General features: G+C 30.8%; 4 protein-coding genes across 4 annotated transcripts; 1 reads left to right on the top strand and 3 right to left on the bottom strand.

Annotated features, from left to right (window-relative positions):
* Positions 1 to 699: 699 nt before the first annotated feature.
* On the bottom strand, positions 700 to 2,003 carry LOC124945591 (probable glycosyltransferase At5g03795). The gene is made up of 3 exons (XM_047486053.1): positions 1,644 to 2,003; positions 1,439 to 1,508; positions 700 to 1,304 (listed from the first exon to the last, which is right to left on the bottom strand). The coding sequence occupies exons 1-3, from the start codon at positions 1,977 to 1,979 to the stop codon at positions 706 to 708; spliced, it is 1,005 nt and encodes a 334-aa protein (XP_047342009.1). The 5' UTR covers positions 1,980 to 2,003; the 3' UTR covers positions 700 to 705.
* On the bottom strand, positions 1,984 to 5,349 carry LOC124910074 (protein NRT1/ PTR FAMILY 1.2-like). Its single transcript, XM_047450696.1, has 5 exons — positions 4,817 to 5,349; positions 4,013 to 4,721; positions 2,273 to 2,689; positions 2,085 to 2,198; positions 1,984 to 1,992 (listed from the first exon to the last, which is right to left on the bottom strand). The coding sequence occupies exons 1-5, from the start codon at positions 5,347 to 5,349 to the stop codon at positions 1,984 to 1,986; spliced, it is 1,782 nt and encodes a 593-aa protein (XP_047306652.1).
* Positions 5,350 to 9,273: 3,924 nt separating this feature from the next.
* Positions 9,274 to 11,036, top strand: LOC124910072 (U-box domain-containing protein 25-like). The gene is made up of 2 exons (XM_047450695.1): positions 9,274 to 9,885; positions 10,770 to 11,036. Exons 1-2 carry the CDS (start codon positions 9,274 to 9,276, stop codon positions 11,034 to 11,036), a joined length of 879 nt encoding a protein of 292 aa, XP_047306651.1.
* An 8,531-nt stretch (positions 11,037 to 19,567) lies between these two features.
* LOC124944460 (protein NRT1/ PTR FAMILY 1.2-like) lies at positions 19,568 to 21,984 on the bottom strand. Its single transcript, XM_047484716.1, has 4 exons — positions 21,824 to 21,984; positions 21,503 to 21,720; positions 20,790 to 21,343; positions 19,568 to 20,466 (listed from the first exon to the last, which is right to left on the bottom strand). The coding sequence occupies exons 1-4, from the start codon at positions 21,930 to 21,932 to the stop codon at positions 19,626 to 19,628; spliced, it is 1,722 nt and encodes a 573-aa protein (XP_047340672.1). The 5' UTR covers positions 21,933 to 21,984; the 3' UTR covers positions 19,568 to 19,625.
* Between the last annotated feature and the right edge of the window lie 580 nt (positions 21,985 to 22,564).

Below are 22,564 nucleotides of genomic sequence, written 5' to 3'. Positions count from 1 at the left end.
ATCATTTTTCAATAAAAAAAAAATGAAATAAAAGAATTTTCGAAGGAAAAAGTTATAATACGATCGTCTTAAAGGATTTATGTTACACGTGTTCGTCTCAATTCGTAAAAGATGGCAGGTACATAATTAAAATTTTTCGATCTTATTGACATTTAAAATTTTTTACGTTATTTTCTTATTTATTATTTTATTTTTTCTTCTCTAGTAATAAATCCGTTAAAAAAGAAAACAAAAAATGTAATATGGATTTGAATTTGGATAACCTGAAATAAACTTAAATTGAAGCAACTTAACAATAACACCATAATTGAAGCATATAAGTGTAAGTACTTACAAATAAAATGAGAATTGAGTTCAATAGTGTGCATATACAATCACTTTTGTATATGGATATGGATTTGAATTTGGGTTAAAGACCGTTACAAAAATTGCACCGCCTTCAAATGCCTCACAACGATGATCCAAAGCTAGGCTTGTAGTCTCGTCGGTACGAATTCTGTAAGCTCTCACCCAGCCCAACCGGACTCGCCTCCTCATGGAAGAGCAGTTATATAGCAGACACATTTGTTTTATGTGTATCTAAGTCCATAGACACCATATTTCTAAAACTGAATTTCATCAAATTATCTACACCCAAATGAGATATTTGAATGGAATGGTGTTTTCAAATGGAGATAGCTGAAAAGAATTCTCTAAATAGAATGGTCAAGTGGGAGTGGTCATTAGGAGAACTCTATTGAACCAAATAGAATGAAGAATCATATGGAATATATCATACTTCTCAGGAATACTATGCCAAAGAAAATGTTTTTGTACCTTCTTTACCATTTCATGCATCTCCAAATATCTCTTTTCAGGAATAGACACCAGTATTCTCTTCAAATTAGCTACTTCCTTCTCAGCCACAAAAACCGCAATAGATTCCCAATTCAATATCTCGAAAAAAGGAGGAACAAAATTGTCAGATATGATAACCGGGACACACTCATAGAATATCGCTTCTACCACTCGAGGGCTGTTCACTTCATACCCTTTTGGACATATACAATACTTGCTGCTCTTCATGTGTTCAACATAGTTCATCTGTCCCTCTTTTCTTCGCATTCTCCCATAGATTTTCATATCGGGATCTTTATTTTCCCAATGCTGTAACAAAAGAGTGCGAAGATAACCGTGTACTCTTCCTGCAAAGAATGCCAGAATTGGCCTTTGAGGAGGAGGATGTCCCCCAAGTGCTTTTAGTGGCTTTTGAGGATTTCGAACATTTGTTTCAGGTAGAGAAACGTCTTTTCCAAATACAAAACCTTGTACAAATAAAATAACTGTTAATTAGTTGGAAATAGCAGTTATTTTATATATAATGGACTTTTTCTTGTAACAGTTTGAGAGACTTCTTTGTTCAATAATACAGTTTCTTCTTCTCTATACTTTCACAAACCTTCTTTCAGATCAGCATTGCAGAGAGCTCTTATGCAATTTGCCATCAAATCCATTGTTTCCATTGGTGCCTGAAACAAATCTTCAAATTATCCAAATAAGTTCAAACTTTTATTCACATTTCAAACACAGCCAAAATGATCAGCATTCTTGATTGAAATCAGCTGCATCAAGAAAACATGCATAGTATATATATATATACATACCCAGTCATGGCATGCAACAAGGAAATGATCAGCTCCACCCGTTCTATTCCAGAAATCGTATTTTGTGACAATCAAATCCAGATATTCTTTAAGATGTTGAATCAGATTATCTTTACTGTTAGATTCTGGAATATATAATGTTTCTTCAAGCATTCTAGAGCTAAAAGGTAAGTAGAATAAGTGGGATTTGTTTGGATTTCTGGTGACGAATTTGTTACTAGCTGTTAGTAACTTCATGAACCAACCCTCTGAGGAATATATTCCCTTCATTACTGGATGATGGAAGATGGGTTTTTCTCCTTCTTTATATATGTAAACCTTAAGAATCTTTTCCATTAAATCATAACTCCTGCAAGAACATGGAAATAATCACAAGTTCATACTTTATAGTGAAAACAGTGGTTTTAACAGCAATCTAGCTAACCTTATGAACATTGAAACATTTCGAAAAAGTGGAGCATAGAGTTCAGAATTACTTTCCAGATTCTGTGAGTTCACTATTTGTGACTTCACCTCTGTCAAATTGTTATCCACCATGGAAGACCATCCCGGTTTCTGCAAGTGTGCCAAGAAAAGAAAAGCCTTTTTTCTCCAACAACAACAAAAATGACTAAAAAATAGATACTAACCGTTGAGAACAATGAAGAACGGCTCTCAAACAACAAGGCTCTCATTTCAGCAATCGACACAACATCTGACATTTTCTTTTCAAACGATTGACTCATTGGAGAAGGGGCATTTTCTATAGAGGAATAACTGTCCGAATTTAATGAGCTACTATCGAGATTCGCATTCGAATTGGGTGGTAAAGCTTCTGGAGATACTATAGATGGAAATGCTGGGGAAACAGCATCACTAGATCCGTTTATGTATTCATTATTTCTTTCTGAAATGTGGGTTGCATTGAGTTGTTCATCACGAACAGAATCATCAGTGTTAACATTTGTCAGATTAGTAGAGTCATAGCTCATTGAGAATGTATTAGTAGCTTCTGTTTTTCCACTGGGGAAGAAAGACATTATAACACCATATGGAACCTCAAAATGCTGAACCAAGATGACAACAGCAAAAACAGTACCAACAATCCATAGAACTCTCTTGGCTTCAAACTTGAATAGATGCCAAAATTCTTGGCCCATAGTAGAGAAAAACTTTCAAATCCAATCCGAATTGCATACAAAATGTTTGAACCTTTAACAAGTCTGAAATGAAATTGTTTCAACAAGTTAAGATGGGATCTCATTCTGCATCGAAGTCAGTCACATCCAGTATATACATTTAGAAATTGCAGTTTCTGGACAAACTTAAAGAATTGAAGAGTCCAAGGGAATCGGACAATAATACTTAATAATTCAGTTAAAAAGAATCCCTACCCTAAATCAATTCATGTGAAACGCAAGGAGACCTGAATACGATTCATCATGTTTAAGAGGTTGTGTACCTGATTAAAAACAGAAAAGTCGCAGGAAATGGATTTTACTAATCCAGAGAATCACTGAAAGGGAGGAAAAACACGTAATTCGTAGAAACCATGGCGTGACGGCATTGCTAAATGATGAATCCTTGTGGAAACAGATCGAAACGGGAACGGCGTTGATTCAGTGAGACAAATGATTGTTATGAACTTCAACGCTAATAACTATCGATTCATGCGCGATTTGATGGTAATCCGTCTTAGAGCAGCCATCTAGAAAGTATATGTGATTACAATTATGAACAAATATGCATGCTACAGGAGAGAGAGACGATGACAATTTATATATATATTTTTTAATACATTCGGATATTAAAAATATATATATATATATATATATTGTCTTAGAAGATTAATTGAGATTTCAGACAAATTATTTTAAATATACTTTTTATTCTAGTCAATTGGATTTTAAGATCTCCGATTAAACATCACAATTTGAAACTAAGAGTTAAAGTTATACAAACATTTAACTTATTATTTATTTGATATATATAAATTAAAAAATCTTTTTTCACTAATTTCACTACAAATATTAGCAATTATTTCAAATAATTCATAGTCAAATTCATTAATGATATAATTTTATTTATTTATTTACAAATGATACCAAGTTTATATTAATTGAAGTTTTTTTCTTTTCTTTTTCGAAAAATAAAATTTGTACTAATAAAATTTATAATTAAAATGCTGACTTATTTATACATGTTCTTTATTTTGTCATTTACAGTTCTTACATATCTATTTAAGAGAGAAAAACTCTCTTTCAATTCATTCTTGTAAAGGCATAATAATGCCTACTACAAACCATAAAATATAAAACATTAATCAAACTAAGGCCAGCAAGAACCCAATAAAAGTAATCATAGTGACCTTTGTTAATATTACTAGAGACCCAACTCTCATTTCCTCCTCCTTTGGTAATCCCATCAATGGTATTCATTATAAAGCTAGCTAATATTCCGCCTAAACCCATGGAAATGGTTGAAAGATTAGCCGCAATGCTAGTCATACCTCTAGGCAACTCACACATATACAGCTCTATCTGAGCCACCATATTGAGTGCCTCCGCCACACCCATCAACATGTGTTGAGGCAATAGCCAAAACGCAGACATTGGAACCATACCTTTCGGATTATCCACAAGCCCTTCTTTTATTGCAACAGATCGCCTCACACTCTCCACGTAAGCTGCCACAACCACAGATAAGAATGACATGAATATCCCTAGTCCCATCCTAGTGATGGGGCTCAACCGTGCAGGCCTTCCTAGAATATAAGATGCCACTGGAATGAGTATGCGGTCGTATAGCAATACCCAAGCCACCAAGGAAATGATCGTGAACATGGAGAAGGTTGCGGCTGGTATTTGAAAATTTTGTGTGATGTGTCTGTCCATTGAACCGGCTTGCAGGACTGGGAATGACGGTTGACTGATATTTACTGACATGAGGATTCCTGTGGACCAAAGAGGGATTAGCATGATTAGTTTCTTCAAGGCTTCTACTTGATCCACAGTGCAAAGGGTCCATGGATTTGATGCACTTCCGTTTGGACTAAGGTCCTCATTTGGATCTTCAATCATACAAGATTTGTTCAAAAACCTAGTCCAAGAACCAATCATTAATGAGAATCACTTATCCTTAAATGCCCTTTAATTGCATGTAGACAATAGAATGAACAAATCATAAATGTGTACCTTATTTTCTCACTAGGAAAGGTTAGTACAGAATTCATATCGTGGTGATACAACAAATCATTTTCATTTGATGGCAATGAAAGATTTCTCTTCTTGAAAGAAGCTACTATCACTTGAATCAACCCTGTGATCAAGCTGGAATTCGGCTTTGATTTCACATACAAAGAGGAAGCCAAGAAGAACGAAAGGGCTGACAAGAACATGAGCACTAAAGGAACCCCAAAGCCAATTTTCCAGCCCAAGTTATCTTGAATATACACAATAAATGTCATCGCAATCACAACTGACAATGCGGAGGTAGCACTGTACCAGTTTATGTAAGTCTCCATGGCACCTGTTCTGTTCAAGCTCTGTGCGTCATCTTGGAGCTGATCTGCGCCGAAGGCCATTGAAGCCGACCGGATACCCCCAGCTCCAATGGACATGAGCAAGAACGAAGAGCACAAAAACATGAGTTGAAAGATTGTTGGGGAGATACATAAGTTGTCGTTGGATGAATCTACACATGGAGTAGGCCTTGCTTGTGGAATCATAGTCGTCAACCACAAAATTACTGTTCCCTATCATATCGATAATAATAAAATTGGAAGATCTTGTAAGTCAGTTCGTTCGAAATTACTATACTTATTAGAAGCACCTACTCTGAGATTTCAGTAATGAAGAAAAAAACTTAGGATCATGAGTTGCGAGACATACAAATCAACTCAGATTCAGACAATAACAAATCTATACCACTTACCAGGAAACTGAAAATGCAGCCATAAGCGATCATCCGGTAACGGCCAACAAAGGAATCGGAGAAGTACGCACCGATTAAGGGGAAAATATTGGTAGCGACGGACCAACAATAGAGAATATTGGAGCTAGAAATCATCTCCAAATGGTATTCATTCATCAAGTAGGTTATCATGTTCGATGACAGTCCAAAACTGGCAACCTTTTCGAATGTCTCGTTAGCTGAAAATCATACTAATTGAATTAAACAAAACTGGAAACAGAAAGAAGAAGAAGATCAAGTGAGCGAACGATAATCGATGGAGGAGAGTAAGTTCAAACCTATGATGAAAGGAATGGTTCGAAAACCGCCCTTCTTAGAGCCCTGATCGAGTAGAAGAGCTTCTCTCACTTCCGTTTTCTCTTCGTGCATGTTATTATCCATTAAGAGACTGCTCTCCGATCTTCTCCGTCAGACTCTCCGATCTTCTCCGGCAGACTCAGCCACTAGCCTCGAGTATCAACCGCTTGCTTTCAGTCGGTAATTTCCAATGAATGGCCGGAGAAAACTATATATAAGAATAAAATTTAAATAGTCCTTCATACTTATATGTAGGAGCAAATAACTCCTTACACTTTTTTAAAATATAACTAAATTACTCTAGATCTATCCAACTTATTGCAATAAAATATGAACAATAATATACATAAAAATAATTACTCTAGATCTATCCAACTTGACTTGTGAGTATAATATATTATTTTGACATTTAACTAATTAGACTAAATTAATTTTATTAATTATAATATAAAATCATTATATATTTTTAATATAACTAAATTATAATAGCTACTAAAAGTGGTTGATTGTGAATTTGTGCATATTGAGAGTTAAAGATACAAAATGCGCAATACTTATAAATTAGGGTCTAAAATGAAATCTTGCATTCTCGTGTAACACGCGTAATGTATATTCAATTGCTCTTGTTTGTTTGGTTAAAATTACAAATTTATAACTACCTTCTTTATTTTTAATATAATTGTCATAATTAATATTATAATCACTTTTAAAAATTAATAAGATAAAAAAATAAATATTATTTTATTTTTATTTGATATAAAATAAAAATGAAAGTAATTTAATTAATTAAACTTTTTAAATAAATAAATAATATTTTTCATAAATTTTTAGATCATTTAAAAAAAATTACAATCATTCATTTTCTTTTATTATATTTTAAGTTACTACATATATACTTTTACAATAACATTCATGCATATCTATATTTTTTTTTTTATTATTTATACTTTTAAAAATAAATCATATATATTTGGGAAAGAGAAATAGGGAGAGATAATTTGAGAGAGAATTAAAATAATTTGATTCGTTTAAAATTTAATAAATTTTTTCTCTCTATTTTTGTTTTCATTTTTTATATTTTTTCAGCCAATAATGTATTAACACGTCATTCTCATTCCAAATTTTTTTATTTATCACTCCACGAATTTTAAAATAAATCAACTAAATTTTTTATTTAAATTTAACTTTTTAAATCCTCATATATTTACCGAGTATATAATAAATCAACTTTTAATATACATTTTATACAAACATTAAAAGATACATTTGAATTAATTAAATCAATTATAGAATCAAATACATTCTTTCTTCTTAATTTTAAATTTCAATGTAATCACATTCTTCTAACTAATGCAATTAGATATTTATAAACAATTAAAAGAGAAAGAAAAATAATTAAATAAATTTTGAATTACAAATTCAAATTCAAATTAATCAAAATATAGCCACAGTTTGTGCGTGCGGATGGATCTGAATGATCTCAGGAATCAGCGAAGTTCTTGATTTGATGAAGAAGATAGAGAGCATCGTCATTGAACTTAGCTCGAATCTGTTTGAGAAAATTAGGGTTAGAAATTGAAGCAGACGCGATAAGAGCAAATCGAAGGAGGTTGAAGACGATGATGACGAAAGCCAAATGGAGATTAGGTCTAATTAAGGATAGAAGAGAGGAGCAAAAGGATGAAGATAGAATGTGATAAGAATCGATTAAAACAATGGAGAATAGAGTGATTGAAAACGCGATGAAAAGAGATATCAAGGCGGTTGAGATTATCGCAAGAAGTGCGCACGATAAGAAGGATCCATGGAGGAATGTAAGGAGAAATAACTCTATGTTGCCGCCGGCGACCACCATTTATTATTAACTAATTAAATTCTCATTCTCAATCTTAAAACCCTAATACATTAATACATAAAAAAACAAACAAGACCTTACCTTATATATTCAAAATAAAAGTGAGATTTGAGAGAAAGTAAGGAATTGAGTGCACCATACTCATTCTATCTGTCTATTATATTTACCTCTTTTCAATTTTCAAGAGAATCTCACTTTTTTTGTTTTCTTTATTTGGAAGTTTATTTTTATTTCTTTTAAATTAACTTTAAAGGATTGGCGTTAATTTAGCCTGAAAATGATATTTATGATAAAGGTAAATACCAAATTAATCATAGAATAACCACTTCTACATCAATTATACACTCCAACTTAAGGTTTAAAACCACTTTTACTATTTAAGTTATTTTAATGACTTTAAAGATCTTAGTTTATATTTAATGTTCTATCTCGTTTTATTTCAAATAATTTTTATTACTATTATTGTTGTGTACGGTTTTTAAAAGTTAGGAGATACAGTTTATATTATATTCTTTATAAAATAAAAATTATATGATAAAATTGTACTAACTTTTATAAAATATAAAAAATAAATAAATATATTAGTGATATTATATATTTAATTTTGTTTATCAGATGATTAAAATAAAATCTTCATTTATATTTGAGAAAAATAATTCCAACTATAGTAATTTAGATTAAAAAAAATTAGTGAGGAATTATAATTGTTTCCTTCAAACCCAATGTAAAATCAGATTTTTGGTAATGTTTTAGGTTAGGCTTTATTTGGTTTAGGGTTATTCTAATAATCTAAAATAAATTAAATATTACTTTATTCGAATCACTCTCTTATCAATCAAATCAATTAATTCATTAACCAAAATATCAAAATATGTTTTATTTTAAATTATTATTTTTCATTTTATTTATAAATATTAATATCTTTTAAGTTTTTTATTAAAAAAACATTCACACTTTCTCAAAATCATCGTTCATCGTTATTTATTATTCTTTCTAGATTATTTTAATAATTTATATGTGATTTATATTATTTTTTATAATTATTTTAACTTTTTTTTGAAATATAATAAATAATATTTTATAACAAATTTTGTCTTAGGGCTAGTTTGATGCAGTGGTTATTGTTTTTTTTTTCTTCTTTAAAATATGTTTGATTATTTTAAAAATAAATTAAATATTTAAATATATATAAAAAGAGTGATTAAATCATCTGAATGAAGCTGGAATTCTGAAAAAACAACTGCCTTAGTTAAGAAAAAGTAACAAAAATATGAATTTATAATTATGGTTATCAGGGTAATTTTTATAATATTTGGTTTAAAATATTTTTATTTAGGAGTAAATAGTTAAAATAATTGAAACAGATATATTAATTAAATTTGATTATTTTATTTTTTTTGTCTGGAAAATGATTGCACCATTTTAATTAGTGAGTCTCCTCCTCCTCTATTCAACTGTTGAAAGAAAAGAACGGAATCTGTTTCTCTCTCTAATCTCTCTCTCTACTTCTTCTTCTTCGTTGAAACAATGAAGGCACAGCAGCAGCAATCGAAGCTGAAAACCGCCCCACGCCCGTTATTTTCCTGCGGGTTGTTTCGTCATTGTGCTCGAACCGTTCTCAGTCCAACCACTCCATCTTCTCCATCTCGTCCCCTTACCCATTTCACTCCGCCGCCGCCGCCGCAGCCTCACTCATCAAACCACCTTCCTCCGCCGCCTCCACCGCCGCCGCAATCGGAATCCGAATCATCATCTTCTTCAAACACTTCACAGAGCTTCACACAATGGAGATTTCCTCTCACTAATTCACCCGTCTTCTTCAATTCCACAACCACCGTCTCCACCACCACCAATTCCGACCCGATTAACAAACCCGTTAATTATAACCCAATTCCTTTGCCGGAACCGATCCCACTTACGGATCTTAAAGAACTCTTTTATGTTGTCGAAATCCAGCTCAGTTCCGGTTCAGAATCAGACCGGTTCAAGGCTATTCATATGCTCGAGCGATCTCTTGTTCCAAATCCTCCGGCGGTCGCCGATGATGACGCTCACTCTGCCTGCCCAGTTGCAGTTATGGTGGCGGTGCTCGACTCCCTTAAAGACACACACACGCCGGCTGCCAAATCAGCCACCAAGGTATATATATCTGTTTGAATTAAACATTTTATTTAAATCGAAATTACCTATTTTTATATTTTTAGTTTAAATTGTTATATTTTCAACCAGTTCCATTTTTTTCTTTTTAATTATGAAGAATTACCATAATATCTTATCATTATCTCTTTTGTTAAACTCGAGATCTATGTTAGGCTCGGGGTGAGCTCATTCAACTCGTAACATTCGGATTTATGTTAGGGTTAGAGCTCGGGTAGACTAATTAAATTTGTGACATTTGGGTGTATTAAGTTAAATACGAATCTATGTTTGGGTTCGGGTGAACTCATTAAATTCGTAACATTCAAATCTATGTTAGGGTTAGGGCTCGGATTGACTCATTAAATTTGTGACATTTTGGTGTATTAAGTTAGGGACAGACCTATGTTAGGTTTGGGTGTGCTTATTAAATTAGTAACAATTTAGTCTATTAGGTTAGGGATGAATTTATGTTTAGCTTCGAATTTGCTGAAGTCCAACCTAAAATTATTGTTATTATTTTTATGGGTTTGCTGAAGTCCAAACTGAAATTATTGTTATTATTTTTATAGTAAAAACTTGATATAACTCTTTTTTTAAAATTAATTTATTATTTATTTCTCTAATTTATAAAAAAAATAATAATAACAAAATTTATGTTTATCTACCAATCTTATTCCTAATTTTCCTGGCCCACCCAAAAAAAAGTTTTAAGCCACCCTGATTTAAGATATTTTTTCAATTAGGATGTCCTCTATTTTATTATTATTATTTATTAAATAAATGTACTAAATAATTATAATTAATGTATTTATTTTATTTGAAAATGAATGAGAAATCATCAATTTAATAAATAAAAGATGTAAATTAAAAAAATTGGTTTCCAGGTACTTTTAGCACTATGTTTGGCGGAGGGGAATCGGAGTGTGGCAGTAGAGAGTGGAGCGGCAGCAAGTATAATAGAATCGCTATCGGCGATGGAGATTCCGGCGGCGGAGAGAGCTTTAGCGGCGTTAGAACTTCTCTGTACGGTAGCAGAAGGAGCTGCAGAAGTTAGAGCCCACGCTTTAGCAGTGCCTATAATGGTAGATGTAATGGGAAAAATAACAACAGCCAGAGGTAAAGAATACGCGATTAGAGCCCTGATCGAGTAGAAGAGCTTCTCTCACTTCCGTTTTCTCTTCGTGCATGTTATTATCCATTAAGAGACTGCTCTCCGATCTTCTCCGGCAGACTCTCCGATCTTCTCCGGAAGACTCTCCGTTATTCTCCGGCAGACTCTCCGTTCTTCTCCGGCAGACTCAGCCACTAGCCTCGAGTATTAACCGCTTGCTTTCAGTCGGTAATTTCCAATGAATGGCCGGAGAAAACTATATATAAGAACAAAATTTAAATAGTCCTTCATACTTATATATAGGAACAAATAACTCCTTACACTTTTTAAAACTATAACAAAGACCAATATTTTGCAATAAAATATGAACAATAATATACATAAAAATAATGATTGATCCAACTTGAGTTCTATGACATCATATTTAATTAATCAAATTGAGGGTTAGTTTTTGTATTTTAATGCCGTTAACTATTATGATATTATATATGTGACATTTATAAATAAATAAATAAAATATTAATGAAACTAATTTAACTAATAAATAAAAAGTTTTGACTACCAAATTTTAAAAAATAGTTAGTCCAAACTCTTATTTAAATTCGATAATTAAATTATTGATATTAATTGATTTATTTATTTATAAATGATATGTAAATAATAATTAACTACTATTAAATTAAAATATTACTTTATATGGTTTTAATAATAAGTAATGACAAATTTATTTGATTTAAAAATTGATTACAATAAAAGTCTCAATTTTAGATTCCACATTCTATTAATTATAATATAAAACTATTATAATTTTTTAATATTACCTAAAATATACCTCATCCCTAAGTTACTAAAAGTGATGGATTATTCCTTTTAGATTTAGATTTAGTTGTTTATTTATTTGGTGACAAAAGGAATGCATGTCTAAATGGAGTACATTGTCAAACATTGAGAGTTAAGGATACAAAATGCGCAATACTTATAAATTAGGGTCTAAACTGAAAACTTAAATTATTCTTTGTGTTACACGCGTAATGTGTAATGAAATGTGTCACAATTGTGAGAGAGAATATATTCATTGTTCGGTTAAAATTATAATTTTTTTTTGTTTTGTTTAATATAAGTATCATAATTATAATCACTTTTAAAATTAATAAAATAAAATAAAAATTATTTTAATTTGATATAAAATAAAAAAATTAATAATTCAATTTAATTAAACTTTTTATAATAAAATAAATAATATTTTTCAGATTTTTTAAAATCATTTTAAAATCATTTTAAAAAATAAAAATAATTACCACCATTATCTTTCTTTTATTATATTTTTAAGATAAAGATATGTCTATATACATTTACAATAACGTTCATGCATATTTTTATATTTTTTATTTGTACTTTTAAAAATAAATCACTCCTTTTCAAAGTTCTATAACATATTAATCAATTTTTTTATTTAACAGATTTTAAAATAAATCAATTGAATTTTTTTATTTAAATTTATCTTTTTATAAAAACAAAAAAAAATATTTTTTTTATGTAACCTCTTTTGTTTTGATTGGCTATTTTCATTTAACTTGTTTTAAGCAAATAAAATATTTGTTTAAAACATAACATTTTCTTTTAATTATTATTAAATTATATTATTTTTTAAATAAAAAATATATTTGTAAGTCCTAAAATGTTAGCACTTTAATTTATAAATTTTAAATAATTATTTTAATAAATTCAAAATAATTAAAATAAAGTCAAACGAAAATTAAAAAATTAATTAGAATAAATAATAATTGTATTAATTAATCCTGATTAATTAAAATAATTACCGAAATAAATTAAACAAATTAATTTGAGGTGAATATTGCATTCATTTTATCCAATGGGTAGAGACTTACCGCGTTGCCCACTTGATGAAAACCAAGCGCTTTTGCATCACACAACCTGCCCGAGGTAATGTCGTTAGCTCAGACGCAGACGAAACATTAGACGCTAACGGAGACGGAACGCTCAGACGTGCGTCTGCAATCTAGGATCATCTCCTTCCTCGTGACAAACATATAAATATTGCCGAAACTTTTAAATTTCTAAAAAGTGGAACTCGGGCTCATACTCAACCAATCCACTTGATTCAAAGTTGAAATTACCACCCTAACTTGGTGATTCTTTCACTTACCAGCATAGACCTAATTATGATCTAAATGGATGAAGACGATCAAAACCAAACATCATTAATGACTTTTGTCTCAAATTCAATCCACTTATTGCTTTAACTGACTTATGAAGGCTATAACATCCCGACAAAATTGACGGAAATACAATCAATCTCAAGCCTCCAATCAAGTTCTCACAAAATCTGTCATCGAATTTTTTTAAAATTTTAATTATTTTTAAAATCTTATGTAAAACTTAATTCTGTATCAAGAAAAAGCTTCATTAATAGTTTAAGAGTGACTTAGACTCGCCGTAAACTTCAATTCGCATTCTAATTTAACTTGTGAATTCAAACTAAAAGAATTATTTCTCAGTTCAACCAATCATCAATATTGCCCGATCATTCAATCTCTTGATTTGTATTTAATCCCAAGACCATTTTAACTTTTTATTAAAATCAATTGGAACAAATCAAGTTGAATAAAAAATATCCAAATTTAATTTTAAAAAAATTAAAACCTGGTTTCTGTTTTTGAACTATAGCTCAAGAGCATCGATCCCAAAAGACTCTTGACACATTCTAAATGATGTTACGAATATTTTTGAATCAATATTAATCAATTTATCAAGGTTTGTTTGTTTAAAAATCAAAAGTTTAGTTTTTAAATTGATTCAAATTAAAAGTCAATCTTAATATTATGGTTTATATCATTCCTAATTCTAATAAGCATAAGGAATTATTATTAGGCTCTAAATGTCAAATCAAAGCTTTAAAATCCAAATCCCATTTTGACCCAAAAGTTGTTGAAGCTCTATTCAACGTCTTCTTCCTAGTTGAATGAGATATTTGGATGATGTCGAACATGTCCTACATGGGAAAACGAAGCTCCCCATACCCCTAGATCAACAAACAGAGGCTCCTAGCAAAATCTCAAAACCTTCACAAACATCTCGGTTGGAGGTTGAGGACGATTGAGAAATTTTATCAAGGCTTGGTTTTTGACCGAGAAAACCAACCAGGTCTAACATCCGACCGATGAATTCAGCAGGATATGGTTTTGATCGAGAAAACCAACCAAACACTCTCTCCGACCAAGAATTCCGCACGCGACCGAGAATTGGTCTTAATGTTGACTAGGCATCCATACTGTTGACTTCGGGAAAAATCAAGCTCAATCCCGCAAGTCTGACCCATTTTGTAGCTCGAATATTTGGCCAATGGCCTGTTTGTTTGGGGCTTTTACTTTTAATTATTTGTAACGATCAGAAGCCCTAAACTATTTTAAAACAATATGAAAACAATATAAAAGGTCGGTTTAAATTTATTTTTAAATTCTAATATCCTATTATGATATTTTTTTAGATAGCAGGTATTAATATTTAAATAATATTTTAAAATTACAAATATCGAAAATCAATATATGTCTAGAACTTGAAAAATATTTAGTTAAATAAAACGTAATAAAATTAATTTTTTAATAAAATGGTAAAAAAAAATTGATGAAGTAAAGACCTTTTTTTAAGAGTCACGGAGGATATAAAGCGAAAACCTTTTTCCAGGATAATAAAACACTCTATTATCAACCTTTTAAAATTAAATTATTTTTATAATTCTAAAATTATTTTTTTCTTAATTAAATATTAATTTGATCAAATTAATTAATTAAGATTAAACCAATACATCATTTTTTTCTCAGTACCATCGACGCTAACCCAACTATCCCGGAACTAGGATTTTAAGTGACGATTTTGTTAATTGTCTTTTAATGACACTATAATTAATCACATAAATATATATATAAATTAATATTTACATACCCATTTGAGAACGAAAAGTCGTGGATCTTTAGCTGCCGATCTTGAGCGAATGGAGAGTCGTGACAGTTATTGATCTTGAACGAACGGAGAGTCGTGGCAGCAACTTGTTTTGAACGAACGGAGAGTCATGACAGCTTCTGATCTTGAACGGAGAGTTGTGGCAAAAGGAGCGGAAGAGAGGGATAGGATTTTTAGAGTTGGAGAGAGAGAAAGTCGTGAGTCAGAACGTTTTTTTAGAATGAGAATCCCAAATGAGGAGGTTTACATATTGCGCATATTTTATAATATGCGTATTATGAAATACGAATCTTACATATTATGTGTATTATGTAATATGCATAATATCAGAGCCAGCCTCGAGTTTTGGGTTGCCCTAGTCGTCCCCGTTAGAAAAAAGCTCGATATTTTTTGTTACCCTAGGTCGAGTTAAAAAATGGTTTTGATGAGATTTGAACCCAAAACCAAATAAAGGTTCTAAGTTTTTATATAGAACCACTAGACTACAATATTTTATGTTCAAAATTACAATATATTTAATTAAAACATTACTATTTTTAATAAATGGGTTGCCCTGGAGAGTGGATTGCTCTAGCCCGAGGGCTTGCCGGGCTTAACCCAGGGCCGACCCTGCATAATATGTGTAATTATGCATATTACATAATACGCGTAATATGTAATATGTGTATAAAGGGACAGTCTGGGGTAAGACGGACATTTCGTAGATCAAAAGTGTCGTTTTTGTATTTTTTATAAAAAGTGGATCATTTTTCGAATTTCACACATTATCAGTGATTTCGTCAAATTTCCCTTGCAATTAGCCTTATCTATTATTACTCTTATTTATTTATATATATATATTAATTTTAATTTTAGAAAAAAAATATTATTAAATATATATTATTAAAAAAAAAATATTGCCTTAAAATGACTAATATATAAAAAAAAAAAAATGGGAAGGTAATTCATTATATTATTTTTTAACTTTTAAAACTATGAAATTCAAAAAAAATAATTAAAGAATTATTCAAAAGATTCATAATTTAAGAATTTATTTTAACATTCTCTCCTCTAATTAAATGAATTTATAAATTAATCTTATTTCATATACAAATGCAATGAGATTTCAGACCTATTTTCTTAAACATCAAAATTGAACTTCTTATATTTGGGTCAATTGATGTAAAATTGTACAAAAACTTTGAAACCTTAAGTTCTATGTAATATTTATAAAAGATCTAATTTAATTATCAAATTTCAGCGATTATTTCAATTAATTAATAGTCAAAAATTCTTTATTTATAAATAATAATAAAAAATATGTTAACGACGTTTAAAAAAAAACGAGTGTTTGTATAACTTTAACGATAAAGGACTTTAACGATAAAGGACTATAAAAAAATATATGTGAAATCTCAATTAACCCTCAATAAAGAAAACAGTCACAATTTGACAATTCCTCCTATATTAAATAAGTTTATTTTATTTCTTATTTAGAAAAATAAAATTTTGTGATCGATTTTTTTAGAAAAAAGACTTTTGATCAACTAGTTTGAAAATTCTGGGCACTCTTTAAAAAATTTATTTTTTTGAAAACGTGAGGGGAATTAATTTTAATGTTGAAAAAATTTAAGTTTTAAAAACGAGGCTTTATAGACAACTCCATATCTTACCTTCTCGTCGAATCTGGGAGAGATTGGGAGTTTTTTAATGGGAAGTATGTCATAGGCCTTTTTTAACTTTTTTTCAGTATTAATTAACCTCACGACTAGAGAGTCGCCACCTAATTTCAAAAATTAGGAATTTAAGAGATGTGAGTTCGGCGTTTGGTTACGTGTGAGAAAGGGTTTCTTAGACGCTATGTCCCACAACGCCCCTAAGGTCTCTACTAATTAATTTTGGCACTTCTTTAAACATTCTTACGCTTTACATTTTAGAATTTTTCCATTTTAAGCATTCAATGAGTTTGCATGAGATAAACAAATAAGCAAAGATAAAAGAAAACGAGAGCAAATAATTCACACATAAAGTTATCCTAAAAATCAAAACTAGGCAAGTTATTAATCAAAAATTAATTGGCCTAAGTCTAGATTAATTTTTAAGAAACTTTAGTGAATTATTTAAAGGTCTAAAATTTTACTATTTTGGTATTTTGGGGTTTTTTTATTTAAATAAAAATAATAATAAAAATAATAATAAAATAATAAAATAATAAATAAAATAAAAAAAGTCCTATGTCTAAAGAAAATTCTATGTCTAAGTTTGGGCTAAGTTCAATTTTAGTTAGGATTTAATTTTAATTTTTTTTTCTAACCTAGGATCAAACAAGCCACAAACTCTTAACTAATAAAAAAAAATGTCAACAAAAAATAAACCTAAATCTAAAATGCAGAAATAAAAAAAATAAACAAATAAAAAAATAAAAAAGTTGAAGACTGCAGCAAGCGTCGCCTGCGAAGCGTCAGAAGTCTGATTCAGCAGCAGCTGGAGCAGAGCAAGCGTCGTCTGGAAAGCGCCGAGACCCTAGGAGAAGTGCTGGAAGGCTGAAGAACATGCGTCTACTTGTAGAATAACTTGCTGTTTTTTTGGTTTTTCCACCTAATCCTAGCTAAAAAAATTATTTGGTGATCCAAATGGATCCCAATTAACGTGAAACTTTGCAAAAAAATTATAATAATACAATTAAACATTTATATAAATAAAAAAAAACCTTAGATCTAGTTACTTAAAAGAATAAAAAAATCAACTATGCAAAATAAGGCAAATTTTACATTTTTTTTTATTTTGGTAGTATTTTTGAAAACTTTTTCTGCTTTTTTATTTATTTATTTACATGTTATTTCTATTCTACTTATTTACATGATTAAGGTACATAAATAAAACCTACAGGCCTATCAAAACAATAAATTTAAAGGAAATCATGCATAATATAAAGTACAAAGAAAATAAAAATCAAATGAAAGTAAAATTCAAATTCAAATTTAAATAAACAAAAGAAAGGAAAAAGAGCTTACAAAGGGTTACTCTTTATATCCTTGCAAAAAAAATGAAAACCCTCTTGCTTAGGTTTTTTTAGAAAAGTAGGGTCTAATTCGGCAGCCTAATGTTTAAAGAGAGAGAAGAAGGTGAAGATTGAAGGTCGAAAGTTGAAGTCCTTTTGCTAGGGTGTTAAGAGAGGTATTTATAGGCAAAGCTATGAAACCCTAGGGCCCAAAGGCCCATTTAACAAACTTGACCGTTGGAAAGAAAACTATTTTAAACATTTACAAATGTTTAAAATAATGGAGGAATCTCCACTTGACATGTCACTAAATCAAGTTTTCAGTCCAATGAGATTTAATCTTTATTTAATAATGATGTAATACTTGGTCATTTTAATTTTATAATTAAAAAATAATCAAGTCTTCAATCTTTTCTTCTACACCCGTTGAAACTTTTTGTCTTGCCACTTCCTCCTCTTTTTTAGCAACTTCTTTTATTTTCTTTTGACCGCACATGATAGAATCGTCATTTCAAGATTTGTGGTTGTCACCATCAAAAAGATGACCGTTGCCTTCACCTTACTCTTTTAACATTTGATTTCATGGGTCGAATCTTGGGCATGGGTCGGTCCATTAGTCGGGTGACCGGTCGGATCCGTCAATTGGATCCTTTCCTTGGCCTTACTTCGGGTTGATTTGCCTTTGATTTGGATCTTCCTATCTCTATTCACAAATCTGATCCGGATCTTGCATGTGGATCTTGGATTGACCCATTTCCCTTTATCCTACAAAAGAAATAAAATTAAAACAAACAATTAAAAAAAACAATTGTATTATTATTAATTATTCCTATTTCTAAGGAACAATTATAATTATAATAAAATACTAACTAACTTAATCAAATTGCAAAATCTAATCTAACTAATCTAACAAACTAATCTAATTAAAAGAAAACAAAATATACCTAACGAAATTTTATAAAAAACGCTAATATATATTTTGTAAATAATTTTTTTAATTTTTATTTTTTATAAATACCCAAGGTAATTAATTAAATAAAACCTTGAATATTTTAAGTATAATAACTTCTCTAAGTGTTGTAACATAGACAAATTACTACCTTAACTTTATTAAGAATCCAAAATCAATTATTTTCAAAAACTCAATTGTTTTAAAAAATAATCGTCTTTAATATAAATCGTGCAATGAGTCCGTGAATGAATTCAAGAAAATTTTATAGACTCAGATTTATGAAAAGCATAAACTATAAAATTTTGTGTGAAAAATGAGTGTCTACAAATTTGTATTAATAAAATTTATAATTAAAATGCACTTAGAAGTGTCATTTTTCAATAATTAATATATATTATATTTTCAGAACCTTTAATCAAACTAGACATTTTAAAGGATACTAACAATAATTTATTTTTTTTAAAATTAATATTTTTTAACATTTATTTTTATTAACGAACTTTATCAATAACGCTTCTCAAAATGTATAATTTGTTTGATTAATGCTTTTGAAAATGTAAATTAAATTTTATTATTTTAAAATAATGAATAAAAATAAATATGGTATGAACAAACAAAAATTCGTTATGATATACATGAATATTATTCCCCTTTATTTTGTCATGTTACAGTTCTTACATAACTATTTAAGATAATAAAAAAAAAAATTATCTCTTTCAATTCACTCTTGTAAAGGCATAATATTGCCTACTACAAACCATAAAATAGAAAACATTAACCAAACTAAGGCCAGCAAGAACCCAATAAAAGTAATCATAGTGACCTTTGTTAATATTACTAGAGACCCAACTCTCATTTCCTCCTGCTTTGGTAATCCCATCAATGTTATTCATTATAAAGCTAGCTAATATTCCACCTAAACCCATGGAAATGGTTGAAAGATTAGCCGCAATGCTAGTCATACCTCTAGGCAACTCACACATATACAGCTCTATCTGAGCCACCATATTGAGTGCCTCCGCCACACCCATCAACATGTGTTGAGGCAATAGCCAAAACGCAGACATTGGAACCATACCTTTCGGATTATCCACAAGCCCTTCTTTTATTGCAACAGATCGCCTCACACTCTCCACGTAAGCTGCCACAACCACGGATAAGAATGATATGAATATCCCTAGTCCCATCCTAGTGATGGGGCTCAACCGTGCAGGCCTTCCTAGAATATAAGATGCTACTGGAATGAGAATGCGGTCGTATAGCAATACCCAAGCCACCAAGGAAATGATCATGAATAAGGAGAAGGATGCGGCTGGTATTTCAAAATTTTGTGTGATGCGTCTGTCCATTGAACCGGCCTGCAAGACTGGGAATGATGGTTGGCTGACATTTACAGACAGGAGGATCCCTGTGGACCAAAGAGGGATTAGCATGATTAGTTTCTTCAAGGCTTCCACTTGATCCACAGTGCAAAGGGTCCATGGATTTAATGCACTTCCGTTTGGACTAATAAGGTCCTCATTTGGATCTTCGATCATACAAGATTTGTTCAAAAACCTACATCCAAGAACCAATCATTAATTATAATCACTTCTCCTTAAATGCCTTTTTACTATTGAAATTTGGATGAGTTGAACACATATATGAAAGAAAACTAATGCTGGTCTATCACCCAAATCACCAAACTAGCTCAAGTGTAAAAAAGATTGAACTTGAGAGTTTGAGGTCTCAAGATCAATCCCCACTTACAGCATCTTAAGGAATGGATGCTTTCTTAGAACTAAGGGCAAACAATCTTAGAACAATGACCAAATATGAAAATAATGAGTATCAAATTAATTGCATCTAGACAATAGAATGGACAAATCATAAATGTGTACCTTATTTTCTCGCTAGGAACGGATAGTATAGAATTCATATCGTGGTGATACAACAAATCCTTTTCATTGGATGGCAAAGAAAGATTTCTCTTCTTGAAAGAAGCTACGATCACTTGAATAAACCCTGTGATCAAGCTGGAATTCGGCTTTGATTTCACATACAAAGAGGAAGCCCAGAAGAAAGAAAGGGCTGATAAGAACATGAGCACGAAAGGAACCCCAAAGCCAATTTTCCAGCCCAAGTTATCTTGAATATACACAATAAATGTCATCGCAATCACAACTGACAATGCGGAGGTAGCATTGTACCAGTTTATGTAAGTCTCCATGGCACCTGTTCTGTTCAAGCTCTGTGCATCATCTTGGAGCTGATCTGCGCCGAAGGCCATTGAAGCCGACCGGATACCCCCAGCTCCAATGGACATGAGCAAGAACGAAGAGCACAAAAACATGAGTTGATTGATTGTTGGGGAGATACAATTGTTGGATGAATCTACACATGGAGTAGGTCTTGCTTGTGGAATCATAGCCGTCAGCCACAAAATTACTGTTCCCTATCATAGGAAGATCTTGTAAGTCAGCTCGTTCGAAATTACTATACCTATTAGCAGCACCCTACAGGCTACAGTTACTCTGAGAAAAACTCAAGATCATGAGTTGCGAAACATACAAATCAACTAAGATTCAGACAATAACAAATCTATACAACTTACCAGGAAGCTGAAAATGCAGCCATAAGCGATCATCCGGTAACGGCCAACAAGGGAATCGGAGAAGTACGCACCGATTACGAGGAATAAATTGGTAGTGGCGGACCAACAATAGAGAATATTGGAGCTAGAAATCATCTCCAAATGGTATTCATTCATCAGGTAGGTTATCATGTTCGATGACAGTCCATAACTGGCAACTCTTTCGAATGTCTCGTTAGCTGAAAATCATACTAATTGAATTACACAAAACTGTAAACAAAAAGAAGAAGAGCAAGCAAGCGATCGAACGATGATCGATGGAGGAGAAGAGTAAGTTCAAACCTATGATGAAAGGAATGGTTCGAAAACCGCCCTTCTTAGTGTTAGAGCCCTGATCTAGTAGAAGAGCTTCTCTCACTTCCGTTTTCTCTTCGTGCATGTTATTATCCATTAAGAGGCTCTTCTCCGATCTTCTCCGGCGGACTCTCCGTTCTTCTCCGGCAGACTCTTCTTCTCCGGCAGACTCAACCACTAGCCTCGAGTATTAACCGCTTGCTTTCAGTCGGTAATTTCCAAGGAATGGCCGGAGAAAACTATATTCATATATAGGAACAAAATTTAAATAGTCCTTTATACTTATATATTTAATGCGCTTGTTTGTTCGGTTAAAATTATAAAAATCTTTATTATTTTTTTAATATAAGTGTCATAATTATAATCACTTTTAAAATTGATAAAATAAAAAGTAAAAATTATTTTATTTTAATTTAATATAAAATAAAAATAAATAATTCAAATAAATAATATTATTAAGAACTTTTAGACCATTTAAAAAAAAAATAATTACAATCATTATTTTTTCTTTTATTGTATTTTTAAGATAACATGCATGTATATTTATATATATATTTTTCTTTTAAAAATATATCACTTCTTTTCAAAATTCTATAACATATTAATCTAATTTTTTATATTTAATAGATTTTAAAATAAATGAGACAACTAATTAAATATATAGACCGCAAACACACCTAATCATTTTACTAGGCGCAGAACTTGTCGACTGACGGACTCGAACCTAAG

Source organism: Impatiens glandulifera, chromosome 7 (assembly GCF_907164915.1).
Source record: "Impatiens glandulifera chromosome 7, dImpGla2.1, whole genome shotgun sequence".
NCBI lineage: Eukaryota > Viridiplantae > Streptophyta > Magnoliopsida > Ericales > Balsaminaceae > Impatiens > Impatiens glandulifera.
This window is presented reverse-complemented; position numbering and strand designations above follow the sequence as displayed.

Coding starts and splice junctions, on each gene's coding strand:
- LOC124945591 (XM_047486053.1), bottom strand. CDS start 1,979: ATGGAAAAGATTCTTAAGGTTTACATATATAAAGAAGGAGAAAAACCC. Junction 1,509..1,643: donor TTGTTGCATGCCATGACTGG/GTATGTATATAT, acceptor GATTTGTTTCAG/GCACCAATGGAAACAATGGA. Junction 1,305..1,438: donor CAATGCTGATCTGAAAGAAG/GTTTGTGAAAGT, acceptor TATTTGTACAAG/GTTTTGTATTTGGAAAAGAC.
- LOC124910074 (XM_047450696.1), bottom strand. CDS start 5,349: ATGATTCCACAAGCAAGGCCTACTCCATGTGTAGATTCATCCAACGAC. Junction 4,722..4,816: donor TTTCCTAGTGAGAAAATAAG/GTACACATTTAT, acceptor TTCTTGGACTAG/GTTTTTGAACAAATCTTGTA. Junction 2,199..2,272: donor GTTCTTCATTGTTCTCAACG/GTTAGTATCTAT, acceptor GCACACTTGCAG/AAACCGGGATGGTCTTCCAT.
- LOC124910072 (XM_047450695.1), top strand. CDS start 9,274: ATGAAGGCACAGCAGCAGCAATCGAAGCTGAAAACCGCCCCACGCCCG. Junction 9,886..10,769: donor CTGCCAAATCAGCCACCAAG/GTATATATATCT, acceptor ATTGGTTTCCAG/GTACTTTTAGCACTATGTTT.
- LOC124944460 (XM_047484716.1), bottom strand. CDS start 21,932: ATGGATAATAACATGCACGAAGAGAAAACGGAAGTGAGAGAAGCTCTT. Junction 21,721..21,823: donor AACCATTCCTTTCATCATAG/GTTTGAACTTAC, acceptor TATGATTTTCAG/CTAACGAGACATTCGAAAGA. Junction 21,344..21,502: donor GCTGCATTTTCAGCTTCCTG/GTAAGTTGTATA, acceptor TTCCTATGATAG/GGAACAGTAATTTTGTGGCT.